We start from the raw sequence: 21,223 nt of genomic DNA, 5'->3' as shown, positions 1-21,223 counted from the left end.
ACTGCAGGTTGTATTTCTGAAAATGAACGCATGCAGAAAAAAACCGCATGCGTTTGAAAACGCGACCAAACGCGTACAAAAAAAACGCATGCGTTTTCAATGTTAAATATAGGGAAAAAACGCATGCGTTTTTTTGTGCAAAAAACGCTGCAGACAAAAACGCAAGTGTGAAACCAGCGACGCTTTTTATAGCAAAAAAGTTTTTGTGTCTCCACATTTTGAGACCTATAATTTTTCCACATTTTGCTCCACAGAGTCATGTGAGGTCTTGTTTTTTGCGGGACGAGTTGACGTTTTTATTGGTAACATTTTCGGACACGTGACCGTTTTTGATCGCTTTTTATTCTGATTTTTGTGAGGCAGAATGACCAAAAACCAGCTATTCATGAATTTCTTTTGGGGGAGTCGTTTATACCGTTCCGCGTTTGGTAAAATTGATAAAGCAGTTTTATTCTTCGGGTCAGTACGATTACAGCGATATCTCATTTATATCATTTTTTTATGTTTTGGCGCTTTTATACGATAAAAACTAAAATATAGAAAAAATAATTATTTTGGTATCGCTTTATTCTCAGGACTATAACTTTTTTATTTTTTTGCTGATGATGCTGTATGGCGGCTTGTTTTTTGCGGGACAAGATGACGTTTTCAGCGGTACCATGGATATTTATATCAGTCTTTTTGATCGCGTGTTATTCCACTTTTTGTTCGGCGGTATGGTAATAAAGCGTTGTTTTTTGCCTCGTTTTTTTTTTTTTCTTACGGTGTTTACTGAAGGGGTTAACTAGTGGGGCAGTTTTATAGGTTGGGTCGTTACGGACGCGGCGATACTAAATATGTGTACTTTTATTGTTTTGTTTTTCTTATTTAGATAAAGAAATGTATTTATGGGAATAATATATATATTTTTTTTTATTATTTATTTAGGAATTTTTTTTTTTTTTTTTTTACACATGTGGAAAAAATTTTTTTTAACTTTTTTACTTTGTCCCAGGGGGGGACATCACAGATCATTGATCTGGCAGTGTGCACAGCACTCTGCCAGATCGACGATCTGCTGTGCAGGGCTGCAGGCTTACCAAGTGTCTGCTCTGAGCAGACACTCAGTAAGCCACCTCCTTCCCTGCAGGACCCGGATGCCGCGGCCATCTTGGATCCGGGACCTGCAGCCAGGAAGGAGGTAGGAGACCCTCGCAGCAACGCGATCACATCGCGTTGCTCCGGGGGTCTCAGGGAAGCCCGCAGGGAGCCCCCTCCCTGCGCGATGCTTCCCTATACCGCCGCTACACTGCGATCATGTTTGATCGCGGTGTGCCGGGGGTTAATGTGCCGGGGGCGGTCCATGACCGCTCCTGGCACATAGTGCCGGATGTCAGCTGCGATATGCAGCTGACACCCGGCCGCGATCGGCCGCGCTCCCCCCGTGAGCGCCGCTGATCGGTGATGACGTACTATCCCGTCGGCGGTCATACGGGCCCACCCCACCTCGACGGGATAGTACGTCTGATGTCAGGAAGGGGTTAATGTACACTCGAAAAACTGAAATATCACATGGTCATAAGTATTCAGACCCTTTGCACAGTATTGGGTAGAAGCCCCTTTTGAGCTAGTACAGCCATGAGTCTTCTTGGGAATAATGCAACAAGTTTTTCACCTCTGGATTTGGGTATCCTCGGCCATTTTTCCTTGCAGATCCTCTCCAGTTCAGTCAGGTTGGATGGTGAACGTTGGTGGACGCCAGGGCCGGACTGGCCATAGGGCACTTCTGGCAAATGCCAGAAGGGCCGGTGCCAGTGGTGGGCCGCTCAATCCGCCGCCCCCGCCGTCGCATTCAACTATACCGGCGTATAGACGCCGGTACAGTTGAATGCAATGATGGAGGAGAGAGCGTCTACAGACGCTCCTCTCCCATCATTCCCCGCTCTGCCTCTGACACTGCGGGTGCGCGATGATGTCATATCATCGCGCACCTGCTGTGTCCCGGGCAGACTGCAGCTGCTGAGACAGGAGCAGGAACCAGGAAGCAACGCTGGGCACGAGGAGAGGTGAGGAGAGTTTTTTTTTTTTCTGGATTGTGGGGCCATTCTCGGAGGAGGTGAGGGGAGGAAGAGAAGAGATGTGGGCTGTATATAGTTCTCTGTGGGCTGTGCTCTGTGCTGTATACTACTGTGGGCTGTATATAGTTCTCTGTGGGCTGTGCTCTGTGCTGTATACTGCTGTGGGCTGTATATAGTTCTCTGTGGGCTGTGCTCCGTGCTGTATACTACTGTGGGCTGTATATAGTTCTCTGTGGGCTGTGCTCTGTGCTGTATACTGCTGTGGGCTGTATATAGTACTCTGTGGGCTGTGCTCCGTGCTGTATACTGCTGTGGGCTGTATATAGTTCTCTGTGGGCTGTGCTCTGTGCTGTATACTGCTGTGGGCTGTATATAGTTCTCTGTGGGCTGTGCTCTGTGCTGTATACTGCTGTGGGCTGTATATAGTTCTCTGTGGGCTGTGCTCCGTGCTGTATACTACTGTGGGCTGTATATAGTTCTCTGTGGGCTGTGCTCTGTGCTGTATACTGCTGTGGGCTGTATATAGTACTCTGTGGGCTGTGCTCCGTGCTGTATACTGCTGTGGGCTGTATATAGTTCTCTGTGGGCTGTGCTCTGTGCTGTATACTACTGTGGGCTGTATATAGTTCTCTGTGGGCTGTGCTCTGTGCTGTATACTGCTGTGGGCTGTATATAGTTCTCTGGGCTGTGCTCTGTGCTGTATACTGCTGTGGGCTGTATATAGTTCTCTGTGGGCTGTGCTGTATACTGCTGTGGGCTGTATATAGCTCTCTGTGGGCTGTGCTCCGTGCTGTATACTACTGTGGGCTGTATATAGTTCTCTGTGGGCTGTGCTCTGTGCTGTATACTACTGTGGGCTGTATATAGTTCTCTGTGGGCTGTGCTCTGTGCTGTATACTACTGTGGGCTGTATATAGTTCTCTGTGGGCTGTGCTCTGTGCTGTATACTACTGTGGGCTGTATATAGTACTCTGTGGGCTGTGCTCCGTGCTGTATACTACTGTGGGCTGTATATAGTTCTCTGTGGGCTGTGCTGTGTGCTGTATACTACTGTGGGCTGTATATAGTTATCTGTGGGCTGTGCTCTGTGCTGTATACTGCTGTGGGCTGTATATAGTTCTCTGGGCTGTGCTCTGTGCTGTATACTACTGTGGGCTGTATATAGCTCTCTGTGGGCTGTGCTCTGTGCTGTATACTACTGTGTGCTCTGTGCTATGTATAGTACTCTGTGGGCTGTGCTCTGTGCTGTATACTACTGTGGGCTGTATATAGTTCTCTGGGCTGTGCTCTGTGCTGTATACTACTGTGTGCTATATATAGTTCTCTGTGGGCTGTGCTGTATACTGCTGTGGGCTGTATATAGCTCTCTGTGGGCTGTGCTCCGTGCTGTATACTACTGTGGGCTGTATATAGTTCTCTGTGGGCTGTGCTGTATACTACTGTGGGCTGTATATAGTTCTCTGTGGGCTGTGCTCTGTGCTGTATACTGCTGTGGGCTGTATATAGTTCTCTGTGGGCTGTGCTCTGTGCTGTATACTACTGTGGGCTGTATATAGTACTCTGTGGGCTGTGCTCTGTGCTGTATACCACTGTGGGCTGTATATAGTTCTCTGTGGGCTGTGCTCTGTGCTGTATACTGCTGTGGGCTGTATATAGTTCTCTGTGGGCTGTGCTCTGTGCTGTATACTGCTGTGGGCTGTATATAGTTCTTTGTGAGCTGTGCTCTGTGCTGTATACTACTGTGGGCTGTATATAGTACTCTGTGGGCTGTGCTCTGTGCTGTATACTGCTGTGGGCTGTATATAGCTCTCTTTGGGCTGTGCTCTGTGCTGTATACTACTGTGGGCTCTGTGCTATATATAGTACTCTGTGGGCTGTATATAGTTCTCTGTGGGCTGTGCTCTGTGCTGTACATAGCTCTCTGTGGGCTGTGCTCTGTGCTGTATACTACTGTGGGCTGTATATAGCTCTCTGTGGGCTGTGCTCTGTGCTGTATACTGCTGTGTGCTCTGTGCTATATATAGTACTCTGGGCTGTGCTCTGTGCTGTATACTACTGTGTGCTATATATAGTTCTCTGGGCTGTGCTCTGTGCTGTATACTACTGTGTGCTCTGTGCTATATATAGTACTCTGTGGGCTGTGCTCTGTGCTGTATACTACTGTGTGCTATATATAGTTCTCTGGGCTGTGCTCTGTGCTGTATACTACTGTGGGCTGTATATAGTACTCTGTGGGCTGTGCTCTGTGCTGTATACTACTGTGGGCTGTATATAGTACTCTGTGGGCTGTGCTCTGTGCTGTATACTACTGTGGGCTGTATATAGTACTCTGTGGGCTGTGCTCTGTGCTGTATACTACTGTGGGCTGTATATAGTACTCTGTGGGCTGTGCTCTGTGCTGTATACTACTGTGGGCTGTATATAGTACTCTGTGGGCTGTGCTCTGTGCTGTATACTGCTGTGGGCTGTATATAGCTCTCTGTGGGCTGTGCTCTGTGCTGTATACTACTGTGGGCTGTATATAGCTCTCTGTGGGCTGTGCTCTGTGCTGTATACTACTGTGTGCTCTGTGCTATATATAGTACTCTGTGGGCTGTGCTCTGTGCTGTATACTACTGTGTGCTATATATAGTTCTCTGGGCTGTGCTCTGTGCTGTATACTACTGTGGGCTGTATATAGTACTCTGTGGGCTGTGCTCTGTGCTGTATACTACTGTGGGCTGTATATAGTACTCTGTGGGCTGTGCTCTGTGCTGTATACTACTGTGGGCTGTATATAGTTATCTGTGGGCTGTGCTCTGTGCTGTATGCTACTGTGGGCTGTATATAGTTCTCTGTGGGCTGTGCTCTGTGCTGTATATAGTTCTCTGTGGGCTGTGCTCTGTGCTGTATACTACTGTGGGCTGTATATAGTTCTCTGTGGGCTGTGCTCTGTGCTGTATACTACTGTGGGCTGTATATAGTTCTCTGTGGGCTGTGCTCTGTGCTGTATACTACTGTGTGCTGTATATAGTTCTCTGTGGGCTGTGCTGTATATAGTACTCTGTGGGCTGTGCTGTATATAGTACTCTGTGGGCTGTGCTGTATATAGTACTCTGTGGGCTGTGCTGTATATAGTACTCTGTGGGCTGTGCTGTATATAGTACTCTGTGGGCTGTGCTGTATATAGTACTCTGTGGGCTGTGCTGTATATAGTACTCTGTGGGCTGTGCTGTGTATAGTACTCTGTGGGCTGTGCTGTATATAGTACTCTGTGGGCTGTGCTGTATATAGTACTCTCTGGGCTGTGCTGTATATAGTACTCTCTGGGCTGTGCTGTATATAGTACTCTCTGGGCTGTGCTTTATATAGTACTCTGGGCTGTGCTGTATATAGTACTCTGGGCTGTGCTTTATATAGTTCTCTGTGGGCTGTGCTTTATATAGTTCTCTGTGGGCTGTGCTGTATATAGTTCTCTGTGGGCTGTGCTGTATATAGTTCTCTGTGGGCTGTGCTGTATATATTACTTTGTGGGCTGTGCTGTATATATTACTTTGTGGGCTGTGCTGTATATATTACTCTGTGGGCTGTGCTGTATACTACTGTGTGGACTGTGCTGTATACTTCTACGTGGGCTGTGCTGTATACTACTGTGTGGTCTGTGCTGAATACTGCTGTGTGGGCTGTGTTATCTACTACGCGAGCTGTGCTATAGTATGCAGGCTGTGCTGTATACTATGCGGTTTGTGCTATATAATATGCGGGCTTTGCTATATACTATGGGGAGTATATTATATTCTATGGGGGAGGCCATGTTATGTACTATGTGGCTGTGTTATATACTATTGTGGGGGTATATTATATTCTATGGGGGAGGCTGCGTTATATACTATGGGGGGCTGCATTATATTCTATGGGGGGCTACATTATATATTATGGGGAGGTGGGCTGTATTATATTCTATGGGGGTTACATACTCTGGGGTGGCTACATTATACTCTGTGGGGTGGCTGCATTATACTCTGGGGTGGCTGCATTATACTCTGGGGTGGCTGCATTATACTATATGTGGGCTGCATTATACTGTATCGAGGACTATGGGGAATACGTTATACTATATGAAGAACTATGGGGTGCATTATACTATGGGAAGTGAATTGTACTACATGGATGACTGTGGCGGTGCATTATACTATATGGAGCACTATGAGGATTGTATTATGCTATATGGAGGACTATGAGGATTGTATTATGCTATATGGAGGACTATGAGGAGTGTATTATACTATGTGGAGGACTGAGCAGTGTATTTTAATATATGGAGGACTATAGGGAGTGTATTATACTATATGGAGGACTATGGAGCACATTATAATATATGGAGGACTATGGGGTGTATTTTACTAAACAAGTAAAATGCTGCATATTCGGATTGTTTTTGCTGGAACAAAAAGCCTTGTCAGCAGCACATTGCCAGTGTAAACTGTAGATGTGCTGTTGAAAACATGATACTGTATGGTGATCTGTTAGTGATCTATTAGTGATCGTTCTGTCTCATCATTATTCCTTAGCTGGTGGAAAGAGGCCGGGAAACAAGCGTTGAACAACTTCAGTATTGTCGATCAAACTCGTTTAGCGGCCTGAACTCAGCGCACGTAAATACAACAGAAAGGCTTCTGTGTGATGTGCAATATGTTAGCATTTGGGGACCCATTTTAAACTTTGCCTAGGGCCCCACTTTGCCTAAAACCGGCCCTGCCTACAAGTGTACAAAGATATTATACAGTCACCATGTGACAAGTGGGCCTGTGTAACTTCAAATGCCAGGGCTGAATTTTAGTCCCAGTCCGGCCCTGGTGGACGCCATTTTCAGGTATCTTCAGAGATGCTCAATTGGGTTTAGGTCAGGGCTCTGGCTGGGCCAGTCAAGAATGGTCACAGAGTTGTTCTGAAGCCACTCCTTTGTTATTTTAGCTGTGTGCTTAGGGTCATTGTCTTGTTGGAAGGTGAACCTTTGGCCAAGTCTGAGGTCCAGAGCACTCTGAAAGAGTAGAATGCGTTGAGAACAATAAAAAATAAAAATGATCAATGTAAATTTAAATTAATATCACATAAATGGAGGTCTGAATTTAGAATGATACTCAAAATCAAAGTGCAAAATCAATTTACAGGCTGATCCAACTTCAGTGGAAATGATGCTCAGTAGTCTGTGTGGCCTCCACATGCCTGTATCGCCTCTCTACAATGCCTGGGCATGGTACTAATGAGGCGGTGGACTCTGTCCTGAGGGATCTCTTCCCAGACCTGGATTAAAGTATCAGTCAACTCCTGGACAGTCTGTGGTACAACGTGGCATTGGTGGATTGAACGAGACATGATGTGACAGATGTGCTCGATTTGATTCAGGTCTGGGGAATGGGCGGGCCAGTCCATAGCATCAATGCCTTCATCTTGCAGGAACTGCTGAGACACTTGAGCCACATGAGGTCTGGCACTGTCATGCATCAGAAGGAACCCAGGGCCAACCGCACTAGCATATGTTCTGTCTCCCAATGGATCTGAGGATCTCATCTCAGTACCTAATGTCAGTCAGGGTACATCTGGCGAGCACATGGAGGGCTGTGCGGCCCTCCAAAGAAATATCTCCCTACACCATTACTGACCCACTGCCAAACTGGTCATGCTGGAGGATGTTGCAGGAAGCAGAACATTCTCCATGGTGTCTCCAAACTCCATCATGTCTGTCACATGTGCTCAGTGTGTACCTGCTCTTATCTGTGAAGAGCACAGGGAGCCAATATTGAATCTGCCAATCTTGGTGTTCTCTGGCAAATGCCAATTGCCCTACATGGTGTTGGGCTGTAAGCGAAACACCCACTTGTGGACATTGGGACCTCATACCACCCTCATGGAATCTGTCTCTGACCATTTGAGCAGACACATGGATGTTATTGGCTGCTGGAGGTCATTTTGCAGGGCTCTGGCACTGCTCCTTCTGTTCCTCATTGCACAAAGGAGGAGGTAGCGGTCCTGCTGCTAGGTTGTTGCCCTCCTACAACTCCCTCCATGTCTCCTGGTATATGGCCTGCCTCTTAGTATCTGCTCCATGCTCTGGACACAGTGCTGACAGACATAGCTACCCTTCTTGTCACAGCTTGCATTGATGTGCCAACCTGGATGAGCTGCACTACCTGAGCAACTTCTGTGGGTTGTAGACACCGCCTCATTCTACTGTACATACCTTTAGGGGTGAGAGCAATGACAAAATGCAAAAGTGACCAAAACAACAGCCAAAAAGGATGAGAACAGAGAAATGGTCTGTGGTCACCCCCTGCAGAACCACTCCTTTTTAATGGTTGTCTTGCTAATTGCCGATCATTTCTACCCCTTGTCTGTTCCATTTGCACAACAGCAGGAGAAATTAATTAACGATCAGTGTTGCTTCATAACTGGACAGGTTTATTTCACAGTGTGATTGATTGACTTGGAGGTACATTGTGTTGCTTAAGTGTTCCCTTTATTTTTTTGAGCAGTGTATATATATGTATATGAGAGACAGTGTGTGTGTGTGTGTGTGTGTATATATATGGTATATATATATATATATGGTATATACATATATGTCCATGTATAAACGTTACTAACATAGAGTGAAACCTTGTATTCGCTCCACCACAGACAAAAAGAATATCGACAACTTTTTTGTTAAGAGATACGATAAAATAAATTCTAGACCGTTAATAGCATTTACAACTTGTTCAATCCCAAACCCTTCAATACAGGCGAATTCTCTCTGGATAAATCATTGTCGTGTTCACCATTTGTGTTGGAGGAATAAATACTCTTTTCAGAAGACAACATGTTACAATTTGTTTATTGATCGCACAGTGGCCAGACAATAGATCAGTGACAGCATTTACATCTCAAGACCTATTAATTGCGCAAATTCCGCCCCATATAATCACATTGGTATTAGGATTCCTGTACAATAAAGCAGACCTCTCCTCAAATGTCACAATACCAATTATATTACGGTATTAAAAAAATAAATAAAATATATATATATATATATATATATATATATATATATATATATATATATATATATATATATATATATTAGACCTGATAAGGCTGGTGTGCTTACTATGAAAATCCACATCAGAATGGCTAAATCCTGGTACTGTAAAACATTTTTAGACAAACCTATGTGGGTGCAGAATAGGTATTTAATATATAGATATTCAAGATGGCTCTGCTATAAAAATTATCTTGCAAATGCTCCAGCAATTCACCCTAAACATAATTAATGTTACCCCCTTAGCCTTCATGGCTTTACTATTGTAATGTTTACTGTGATCTGTACTGAAATCTCGCACTTGCACCTTGTGTTCTCTGCCCAGTGCAGGCGCAGTGCCCTCCCTGCTTTGTGCAACTGCTCCACTGACATTTGCATAAGTTCTATGATGTAATCATCATGCTTTAGTTGCTTTAAAATTAAGAATGCGATTTGTTAAATCTTTCTATGGAGGATTGAACATAACCATAGCTATTAAATTGGACATATTGTGATGCACCATTTCTCCTGTGGGGGTGCTGCAGGAAAACTAAACACCTGTTGTCACGGGGAGACCAGGACAGAGAAGGGACAGAAGATCATAGCATCTGGTTACATGAACTCCGGCACGGAGTAGAACTGTTGGCCACTCCACTCTGTTAAATAGGCTCGCCACTGGCACTGGCACTTCGGAATTACCAGTGATAGTTCATATTTCCTGGTTTGAAGTTGAAGGAGAAGTTCAGTGTTTAATTTTATATTTAACCCCTTAAGCCCCGAGGGTGGTTTGAACGTTAATGACCAGGCCGATTTTTACAAATCTGACCACTGTCCCTTTATGAGGTTATATCTCTGGAATGCTTCAACGGATCTTGGCGATATTTTTTTAGGGACCACATCTCATTTGAAGTCATTTTGAGGGGTCTATATGATAGAAAATACCCAAGTGTGATGCCATGCTAAAAACTGCACCCCTCAAGGTGCTCAAAGCCATATTCAAGAAGTTTATTAACCCTTCAGGTGTTTCACAGGAATTTTTGGAATATTTAAATAAAAATGAACATTTACCTTTTTTTCACACAAAATTTATTTCAGCTCCAATTTGTTTTATTTTACCAAGGGTAACAGGAGAAAATGGACCCAAAAGTTGTTGTACAATTTGTTCTGAGTACGCTGATACCCCATATGTGGGGGTAAACCACTGTTTGGGCGCATGGCAGAGCTCGGAAGGGAAGGAGCGCCATTTGACTTTTCAATGCAAAATTGACTGGAATTGAGATGGGACGCCATGTTGCATTTGGAGAGCCCCTGATGTGCCTAAACATTGAAACCCCCCATGAATGACACCATTTTGGAAAGTAGGCCCCTTAAGGAACTTATCTAGATGTGTGGTGAGCACTTTGACCCAACAAGTGCTTCACAGAAGTTTATAATGCAGAGCTGTAAAAATAAAAAATCATATTTTATCACAAAAATGATCTTTTCGCCCCAATTTTTTATTTTTCCAAGGGTAAGAGAAGAAATTGGACCACAAAAGTAATTGTGCAATTTGTCCTGAGTACGCTGATACCTGATATGTGGGGGTAAACAACTGTTTGGGCGCATGGGAGAGCTCGGAAGGGAAGGAGCGCCGTTTGACTTTTTAATGCAAAATTGACTGGAATTGAGATGGGACACCATGTCGCGTTTGGAGAGCCCCTGATGTGCCTAAACATTAAAACCCCCACAAGTGACACCATTTTGGAAAGTAGACCCTCTAAGGAACTTATCTAGATGTGTTTTGAGAGCTTTGAACCCCCAAGTGTTTCACTACAGTTTATAACGCAGAGCCGTGAAAATAAAAATTCTTTTTTTTTCACAAAATAAATTTTTTAGCCCCCAGTTTTGTATTTTCCCAAGGGTATCAGGATAAATTGGACCCCAAAAGTTATTGTCCAATTTATCCTGAGTACGCTGATACCCCATATGTGGGGGGGAACCACCGTTTGGGCACATGGCAGAGCTCTAAAGGGAAGGAGCACCATTTGGAATGCAGACTTAGATGGATTGGTCTGCAGGTGTCACGTTGCATTTGCAGAGCCCCTGATGTACCCAAACAGAAGAAACCCCCATAAGTGACCCCATATTGGAAACTAGACCTCCCAAGGAACTTATCTGTATGTGTTGTGAGAACTTTGAACCCCCAAGTGTTTCACTACAGTTTACAACGCAGAGCCATGAAAATAAAAAATCTTTTTTTTCCCACAAAAATGATTTTTAGCCCCACAAATTTTTATTTTCCCAAGGTTAACATGAGAACTTGGACCCCAAAAGTTGTTGTCCAATTTGTCCCAAGTACGCTGATACCCCATATGTTGGGGTAAACCCCTGTTTGGGCACACGGAGAGAGCTCGTAAGGGAAGGAGCACTGTTTTACTTTTTCAACGCAGAATTGGCTGGAATTGAGATTGGATGCCATGTCGCATTTGGAGAGCCCCTGATGTGCCTAAAAAGTGGAAACTCTCCAATTCTAACTGAAAACCTAATCCAAACACACTCCTAACCCTAATCCCAATGGTAACCCAAACGACACCCCTAATCCTGACACACCCCTTACTCTAATCCCAACCCTAATCCCAACCGTAAATGTAATCCAAACTGTTGTGAAATTGGATTTTGGGCTCCCCCGGTGGCCACTGGTGGAATTGAACTTGTGTGCATCATCCCTTCTGTTCACCTGTTCCCATCAGGATGTGGGAGTCGCTATTTAACCTTGCTCCTCTGTCACTTCCATGCCGGTCAACATTGTAATCAGAAGCCTTTCTGTGCATGTTCCTGCTACCAGACAACTTCCAGCTAAGTCGGACTTTTGTCCTTGTTTGTTTTTTGCATTTTGTTCCAGTTCACAGCTGCAGTTTCGTTTCTGTGTCTGGAAAGCTCTTGTGATCTGAAATTGCCACTCTGATGTTATGAGTTAATACTAGAGTCTTAAAGTAATTTCAGGATGGTGTATTGATAGGGTTTTCAGCTGACCATGAAAGTACCCTTTCTGTCTTCCTGCTATCTAGTAAGCGGACCTCGATTTTGCTAAACCTATTTTCATACTACGTTTGTCATTTTCATCTTAAATCACCGCCAATATTTGTGGGGGCCTCTGTCTGCCTTTCGGGGAAATTTCTCTAGAGGTGAGCCAGGACTATATTTTCCTCTGCCAGGATTAGTTAGTCCTCCGGCCGGCGCTGGGCGTCTAGGGATAAAACGCAGGCTACGCTACCCGGCTACTGTTAGTTGTGCGGCAGGTTTAGTTCATGGTCAGTTTAAGTTTCCATCCTTCCAAGAGCTAGTTCCTATGTATGCTGGGCTATGTTCTCTTGCCATTGAGAACCATAACAGTTTGACCGGCCCACAAAGGGTTAAATTAATTGGCAGAGAAAGGAGAGAAAAAAGAAGTCTGCTGAAAAATTTTTTTTTTTTTTTTTTTTTCCTTCAGTTCTGAGTGTGCTTTCAATTGAATCACTTGCAAGTCTGCCTATATTGCAGCCTTCCTCTCTCTCTCTCCTTCTAATCCTGGAATGGCTCTGTGTTCACCTGTTTAAAATGGATATTCAGAGTTTAGCTGCAGGTGTGAATAATCTCACCACGAAAGTTCAAAATTTACAAGATTTTGTTGTTCATGTTCCTATATCTGAACCTAGAATTCCTTTGCCTGAATTTTTCTCGGGGAATAGATCTTGCTTTCAAAATTTCAAAAATAATTGCAAGTTGTTTTTGTCCCTGAAATCTCGCTCTGCTGGAGATCCTGCTCAGCAGGTCAGGATTGTGATTTCCTTGCTCCGGGGCGACCCTCAAGATTGGGCTTTTGCATTGGCTCCAGGGGATCCTGCGTTGCTCAATGTGGATGCGTTTTTTCTGGCCTTGGGGTTGCTTTATGAGGAACCTCATTTAGAGCTTCAGGCGGAAAAAGCCTTGATGTCCCTATCTCAGGGGCAAGATGAAGTTGAAATATACTGCCAAAAATTCCGTAAATGGTCTGTGCTTACTCAGTGGAATGAGTGCGCCCTGGCGGCGAATTTCAGAGAGGGTCTCTCTGATGCCGTTAAGGATGTTATGGTGGGGTTCCCTGTGCCTGCGGGTCTGAATGAGTCCATGACAATGGCTATCCAGATCGATAGACGTCTGCGGGAGCGCAAACCTGTGCACCATTTGGCGGTGTCTACCGAGAAGACGCCAGAGAATATGCAATGTGATAGAATTCTGTCCAGAAGCGAACGGCAGAATTTTAGACGAAAAAATGGGTTGTGCTTTTATTGTGGTGATTCAACTCATGTTATATCAGCATGCTCTAAGCGTACTAAGAAGCTTGATAAGTCAGTTTCAATTGGCACTTTTCAGTCTAAGTTTATTCTATCTGTGACCCTGATTTGTTCTTTATCATCTATTACCGCGGATGCCTATGTCGACTCTGGCGCCGCTTTGAGTCTTATGGATTGGTCCTTTGCCAAACGCTGTGGGTATGATTTAGAGCCTCTTGAAACTCCTATACCTCTGAAGGGGATTGACTCCACCCCATTGGCTAGTAATAAACCACAATACTGGACACAAGTAACTATGCGAATTAATCCGGATCATCAGGAGATTATTCGCTTTCTTGTGCTGTATAATCTACATGATGTGTTGGTGCTTGGATTGCCATGGCTGCAATCTCATAACCCAGTCCTCGACTGGAACGCTATGTCTGTGTTAAGCTGGGGATGTAAGGGGATGCATGGGGACGTACCTTTGGTTTCCATTTCGTCATCTATTCCCTCTGAGATTCCTGAATTCTTGTCTGACTATCGTGACGTTTTTGAAGAACCTAAGCTTGGTTCATTACCTCCGCACCGGGAGTGCGATTGTGCCATAGATTTGATTCCGGGTAGTAAATACCCTAAGGGTCGTTTATTTAATCTGTCTGTGCCTGAACATGCTGCTATGCGAGAATATATAAAGGAGTCCTTGGAAAAGGGACATATTCGTCCTTCGTCATCTCCCTTAGGAGCCGGTTTTTTCTTTGTGTCTAAGAAAGATGGCTCTTTGAGGCCGTGTATTGATTATCGGCTTTTGAATAAAATCACGGTTAAATATCAATATCCGTTGCCACTGCTGACTGATTTGTTTGCTCGCATAAAGGGGGCCAAGTGGTTCTCTAAGATAGATCTCCGTGGGGCGTATAATTTGGTGCGAATTAAGCAGGGGGATGAGTGGAAAACCGCATTTAATACGCCCGAGGGCCACTTTGAGTATTTGGTGATGCCTTTTGGCCTTTCAAATGCCCCTTCAGTCTTTCAGTCCTTTATGCATGATATTTTCCGTGATTATTTGGATAAATTTATGATCGTGTATTTGGATGATATTCTGATTTTTTCGGATGACTGGGACTCTCATGTCCAGCAGGTCAGGAGGGTTTTTCAGGTTTTGCGGTCTAATTCCTTGTGTGTGAAGGGTTCTAAGTGCGTTTTTGGGGTTCAAAAGATTTCCTTCTTGGGATACATTTTTTCCCCCTCTTCCATCGAGATGGATCCTGTCAAGGTTCGGGCTATTTGTGATTGGACGCAACCCTCTTCTCTTAAGAGTCTTCAGAAATTTTTGGGCTTTGCTAACTTTTATCGTCGATTTATTGCTGGTTTTTCTGATGTTGTTAAACCATTGACTGATTTGACTAAGAAGGGTGCTGATGTTGCTGATTGGTCCCCTGCTGCTGTGGAGGCCTTTCGGGAGCTTAAGCGCCGCTTTTCTTCCGCCCCTGTGTTGCGTCAGCCTGATGTTGCTCTTCCTTTTCAGGTTGAGGTCGACGCTTCTGAAATCGGAGCTGGGGCGGTTTTGTCGCAAAGAAGTTCCGACTGCTCCGTGATGAAACCTTGTGCTTTTTTTTCTCGTAAATTTTCGCCCGCCGAGCGGAATTATGATATTGGGAATCGGGAGCTTTTGGCCATGAAGTGGGCTTTTGAGGAGTGGCGTCATTGGCTTGAGGGGGCTAGACATCAGGTGGTGGTATTGACCGACCACAAAAATTTAATTTATCTTGAGTCCGCCAGACGCCTGAATCCTAGACAGGCGCGCTGGTCGTTGTTTTTCTCTCGGTTTAATTTTGTGGTGTCATACCTACCGGGTTCTAAGAATGTTAAGGCGGATGCCCTTTCTAGGAGTTTTGAGCCTGACTCCCCTGGTAATTCTGAACCTACAGGTATCCTTAAGGATGGAGTGATATTGTCTGCCGTTTCTCCAGACCTGCGGCGGGCCTTGCAGGATTTTCAGGCGGATAGACCTGATCGTTGCCCACCTGGTAGACTGTTTGTTCCTGATGATTGGACCAGTAAAGTCATTTCTGAGGTTCATTCTTCTGCGTTGGCAGGTCATCCTGGAATCTTTGGTACCAGGGATTTGGTGGCAAGGTCCTTCTGGTGGCCTTCCCTGTCACGAGATGTACGAGGCTTTGTGCAGTCTTGTGACGTTTGTGCTCGGGCCAAGCCTTGTTGTTCTCGGGCTAGTGGATTGTTGTTGCCCTTGCCTATCCCGAAGAGGCCTTGGACGCACATCTCGATGGATTTTATTTCGGATCTTCCTGTTTCTCAGAAGATGTCTGTCATCTGGGTGGTGTGTGACCGTTTCTCTAAGATGGTCCATTTGGTTCCCCTGCCTAAGTTGCCTTCTTCTTCCGAGTTGGTTCCTCTGTTTTTTCAAAATGTGGTTCGTTTGCATGGTATTCCGGAGAATATCGTTTCTGACAGAGGAACCCAATTCGTGTCTAGATTTTGGCGGGCATTCTGTGCTAGGATGGGCATAGATTTGTCTTTCTCGTCTGCTTTCCATCCTCAGACTAATGGCCAGACCGAGCGGACGAATCAGACTTTGGAGACATATTTGAGGTGTTTTGTGTCTGCAGATCAGGATGATTGGGTTGCTTTTTTGCCTTTAGCGGAGTTTGCCCTCAATAATCGGGCCAGCTCTGCCACCTTGGTGTCTCCTTTTTTCTGTAATTCGGGGTTTCATCCTCGATTTTCCTCCGGTCAGGTGGAATCTTCGGATTGTCCTGGAGTGGATGCTGTGGTGGAGAGGTTGCATCAGATTTGGGGGCAGGTGGTGGACAATTTGAAGTTGTCCCAGGAGAAGACTCAGCTTTTTGCCAACCGCCGGCGTCGGGTTGGTCCTCGGCTTTGTGTCGGGGACTTGGTGTGGTTGTCTTCTCGTTTTGTCCCTATGAGGGTTTCTTCTCCTAAGTTTAAGCCTCGGTTCATCGGCCCGTACAAGATATTGGAGATTCTTAACCCTGTGTCCTTCCGTTTGGACCTCCCTGCATCTTTTTCTATTCATAATGTTTTTCATCGGTCATTGTTGCGCAGGTATGAGGTACCGGTTGTGCCTTCCGTTGAGCCTCCTGCTCCGGTGTTGGTTGAGGGCGAGTTGGAGTACGTTGTGGAAAAAATCTTGGACTCCCGTGTTTCCAGACGGAAACTCCAGTATCTGGTCAAATGGAAGGGATACGGTCAGGAGGATAATTCTTGGGTGACTGCCTCTGATGTTCATGCCTCCGATCTGGTCCGTGCCTTTCATAGGGCTCATCCTGATCGCCCTGGTGGTTCTGGTGAGGGTTCGGTGCCCCCTCCTTGAGGGGGGGGTACTGTTGTGAAATTGGATTTTGGGCTCCCCCGGTGGCCACTGGTGGAATTGAACTTGTGTGCATCATCCCTTCTGTTCACCTGTTCCCATCAGGATGTGGGAGTCGCTATTTAACCTTGCTCCTCTGTCACTTCCATGCTGGTCAACATTGTAATCAGAAGCCTTTCTGTGCATGTTCCTGCTACCAGACAACTTCCAGCTAAGTCGGACTTTTGTCCTTGTTTGTTTTTTGCATTTTGTTCCAGTTCACAGCTGCAGTTTCGTTTCTGTGTCTGGAAAGCTCTTGTGATCTGAAATTGCCACTCTGATGTTATGAGTTAATACTAGAGTCTTAAAGTAATTTCAGGATGGTGTATTGATAGGGTTTTCAGCTGACCATGAAAGTACCCTTTCTGTCTTCCTGCTATCTAGTAAGCGGACCTCGATTTTGCTAAACCTATTTTCATACTACGTTTGTCATTTTCATCTTAAATCACCGCCAATATTTGTGGGGGCCTCTGTCTGCCTTTCGGGGAAATTTCTCTAGAGGTGAGCCAGGACTATATTTTCCTCTGCCAGGATTAGTTAGTCCTCCGGCCGGCGCTGGGCGTCTAGGGATAAAACGCAGGCTACGCTACCCGGCTACTGTTAGTTGTGCGGCAGGTTTAGTTCATGGTCAGTTTAAGTTTCCATCCTTCCAAGAGCTAGTTCCTATGTATGCTGGGCTATGTTCTCTTGCCATTGAGAACCATAACACCAAACCCTAACCCTAACTTTAGCTCCAACCCTAACCCTAACTTTAGCCCTAACCCTAACTTTAGCCCCAACCCTAACCCTAACTTTAGCTCCAACCCTAGCCCCAACCCTAACCCTAGCCCTAACCCTAACCCTAACCCTAGCCCTAACCCTAGCCCTAACCCTAGCCCTCACCCTAACCCTAGCCCTAACCCTATTCTTAACCTTAACCCTAGCCCTAACCCTAACCCTAGCCCTAGCCATAACCCTAGCCCTAACCCCAACCCTAACCCTAACCCTAACCCTAGCCCTAATCCTAATGGGAAAATGGAAATAAATACATTTTTTAAATTTTATTATTTTTCCATAACTAAGGGGGTGATGAAGGGGGGTTTGATTTACTTTTATAGCATTTTTTTATAGCGGATTTTTATGATTTGCAGCTGTCACACACTAAAAGATGCTTTTTATAGCAAAAAAGTTTTTGCGTCTCCACATTTTGAGACCTATAATTTTTCCATATTTTGACTGAGTGCAGCCGTACAGTGAGAGCAGAGCGCAGCGGTGATCACCGCTGTGATCTGCTCTCACTTTCCGGCCGGCGCTCACAGTCAGAGCAGGAAGCAGACTGCAAGGGACCTGACGGACATCAGATGGTGAGTATGTACGTTTTTTTTTTTTTTACTTTTACGCTGGTAACCACGGTAAACATCGGGTTACTAAGCGCGGCCCTGCACTTAGTAACCCGATGTTTACCCTGGTTACCAGCGAACGCATCGCTGGATCGCTGTCACACACAACGATCCAGCGATGACAGCGGGAGATCCAGCGACGAAAGAAAGTTTCAAATGATCTGCTACGACGTACGATTCTCAGCAGGGTCCCTGATCGCTGCTGCGTGTCAGACACTGCGATATCGTAACGATATCGCTAGAACGTCACGAATCGTACCGTCGTAGCGATCGTAATTGCACTGTGTGACAGTACCCTTAAAACTTCAAAAGAGCTTGTCCTAGCTCATGTAATTAAAAGAAAACAAAGAGCCTGGGGAATCCCAAGGGTGGGGGCACATTTCAGGAGTAGAGGGAGACTTAAAATCCAAAATGGATTCTCCCTTGTCCCTCACACCTTATATTAAACCACTCCACCTTTGGAACTGCCAATGATCTGCTGCCATAATCAAAATTTGTGTAAATGTCGATCCAACATCATGCTGAATTTTAGGGATTGACAATGGTGATCTGTATTCTGAAAAACATTGGGCGGTATGAGAGCTTGTGATTGGTTGACCATGGAATAAATGGATAAGATGGGACAGCCAGACGGGTGTTGTTTTATCACTTTCTTACTTATGACGCTTGGCTTTTGGGTACCAAACAAGTGACTCCACTTTTTGACATACACATAATAGAGCATAGTGACCGAGACTGTCTTTTTGTGTCAACCCCTTTAATAATCACCTATATACAGTAGTTCCTCCATTATATACGTCTTGGATTAGAAGTGAGGGAGAATTTTATGACTTATTCATTTATCAGTGTCCACACAAGCAGCGGTAAGTAAAGAACAGTCTGTACTCTTTAGGCAATAATATTATACTAATTAGTGCCCTGTAGTCACGATTCATAGGGATAAAATAATACCTTTTGTATTTTAATAGTTACATTTTCCTTTTGCAGGTTACAAGTGGAGGAAGTCGTGTGGAAATATTGGAAGGAGTGATAAAGAGAACGTGCCGGTGCCAGAACTAACGGAAAACAAGCCAGGTGGCAAACCGCTACACGAAAACATGAGTTTACAGGTACAGTAGATAAAGTTTCGATCATTCTTAACTTTCTTCACAACTAGGTCATCACTTCCAATTCTTCCAATTCTGGATTCTTACAGTTCGACTGTGGTTCTTCTTATTTGTCTTACAGTAGAAACCTGATGGAAGCGGCACGGCCGCTGAATCCACTGAATCCATAATAATGGTGATAAATCACCTAAGAAGTTTTTAGTGATGAAATCCTTCCATACTGTAGATAACAGTGCAGTCTGCGGTTCAAATATATTGTTTCTCCCTTGCATACAGCGGATACAGGAGAGACCATGTAAAAGAGGCTAAACAATAGTTAAACATATAAATTCATCTCTTGACAACTGGCCAAGTATAGGCTATCCTATGAGGAAAAATCTACTGTAGATAAGATTTAGGAAGGCAACAGATTTCAGAGTAGTTCCTCCTGCTTTACTATGTAAGTGATGCCATGCAGGAGGGTAAATTCACGGCAGTAGTTGGCGTTATATCAGCACTCAACACAAAACCTTATATATTTTCTCTTCCTCGTAAAGGAAGCCCTAGAACATCACAGGCCGGACTTCATCAATAACTCGCAAGAACGCGTTCAAAAACTGGAGCGTATGGCACGGCATCGAAAAAAACAGAAGCAGGATCGAAACTCGACTCTTCAAAAGCATCCATTAATATTAATAAATGAAAAGAGAAAAATCTTCACCATTCCTCATCCCCTAAGTGGTAAGTTTAATACACATTAGATTAGAGTCTATTGCATAAATTGTATTTCTTGAATAAAATTTACACTATGGTTTCATGGTCAGATGGGATCCCAGTGGTTGGACCACCAATAATCAATCACACTATTATTAATCTAGTGGATAGTTAAGCTGCAGAAAGTCAGCAGGAGTTCCCTGTTATGGACATGGTGGTTAGGAGCACCCGGAATGACCTGATGGTTAAACTTGAAATAGGGACAAGCTCTGGGGAAGTGGGAACTCTGCTGACCGCAAACCCTACTCCTATCACACACACTAGAAATAGCCGTGGAGCGTACCTAACTCTCCCTAGACGCCTCTTCACAGCCTAAGAGCTAACTACCCCTAAAGATAGAAATAGAAGCCTTACCTTGCCTCAGAGAAATTCCCTTTTGTGAACTCTGTTTTTGGGCTCCCTCTTGTGGTCACAAGTGGTACTGTGTGAGTGCTATCTTTGGGCTCCCTCTGGTGGCTCTTTTTGTCATTCTGCGGGTCTGTGGCTGGGATCAGCTGTCTCGTTATCTGCTAGTTGGTTTCCTATTTAGCTCACCTGGACTTTCGGGTGTTTGCCTGCTGTCGATGTATTCAGTGCTATTTTGATCTCTCCTGACTACCTTCGTTATTAGTCTCTCCAAGAGAAGCTAAGTTTCTGTTTGTTCATTTTTTGCTCATCAGTGTTCAATGTGTTTCTTGGTTTATTATTAGTCTTTGTCCAGCTTGCTAGTATGTGATTTCCTCGCTTGCTGGTAGCTCTAGGGGGCTGAGTTCCTCCCCTCACACCGTTAGTTGGTGTGGGGTTTCTTGAATTCTCAGCGTGGATATTTTGTATAGGGTTTTCTACTGACCGCACAGTTTCCTATCTATCTTCTGCTATCTAGTATTAGCGGGCCTCATTTGCTGAATCTGTTTCATTTCTACGTTTGTATTTTCCCCTTACCTCACCGTTATTATTTGTTGGGGGCTTTCTATATCTTTGGGGTTATTTCTCTGAGGCAAGTGAGGTCTTTGCTTTCTCTCTAGGGGTAGCTAGTTTCTCAGGCTGCGTCGAGACGTCTAAGAATTTAGGCACGTTCACCGGCTACCTTTAGTGTGTGCAGTTAGGATCAGGATTGCGGTCAGTCCAGTTACCACCTCCCTAGAGCTTGTCTTATGTTCAGTTACTTAGCTAGTCAGTTCTGTGATCCTCAGCCACCAAGGATCATAACAGTACAGCAGGCCCTAAAGTGTTTAATGCATCGCAGAAGTG

General features: G+C 44.8%; 1 protein-coding gene across 1 annotated transcript in view; it reads left to right on the top strand.

Moving 5' to 3' along the window:
• The window catches only part of C4H10orf90 (chromosome 4 C10orf90 homolog), a 208,945-nt gene that overhangs the window by 91,995 nt on the left and 95,727 nt on the right, over nucleotides 1–21,223 (top strand). The window contains exons 5-6 of the mRNA XM_077258381.1: nucleotides 19,122–19,243; nucleotides 19,777–19,960. Of these exons, the coding sequence (XP_077114496.1) occupies nucleotides 19,122–19,243; nucleotides 19,777–19,960 (306 nt within the window). The remainder of the gene's footprint in view (nucleotides 1–19,121; nucleotides 19,244–19,776; nucleotides 19,961–21,223) is intronic.

This window comes from Ranitomeya variabilis, chromosome 4, assembly GCF_051348905.1.
Source record: "Ranitomeya variabilis isolate aRanVar5 chromosome 4, aRanVar5.hap1, whole genome shotgun sequence".
In the NCBI taxonomy this organism is placed as follows: Eukaryota; Metazoa; Chordata; class Amphibia; order Anura; family Dendrobatidae; genus Ranitomeya; species Ranitomeya variabilis.
This window is presented reverse-complemented; position numbering and strand designations above follow the sequence as displayed.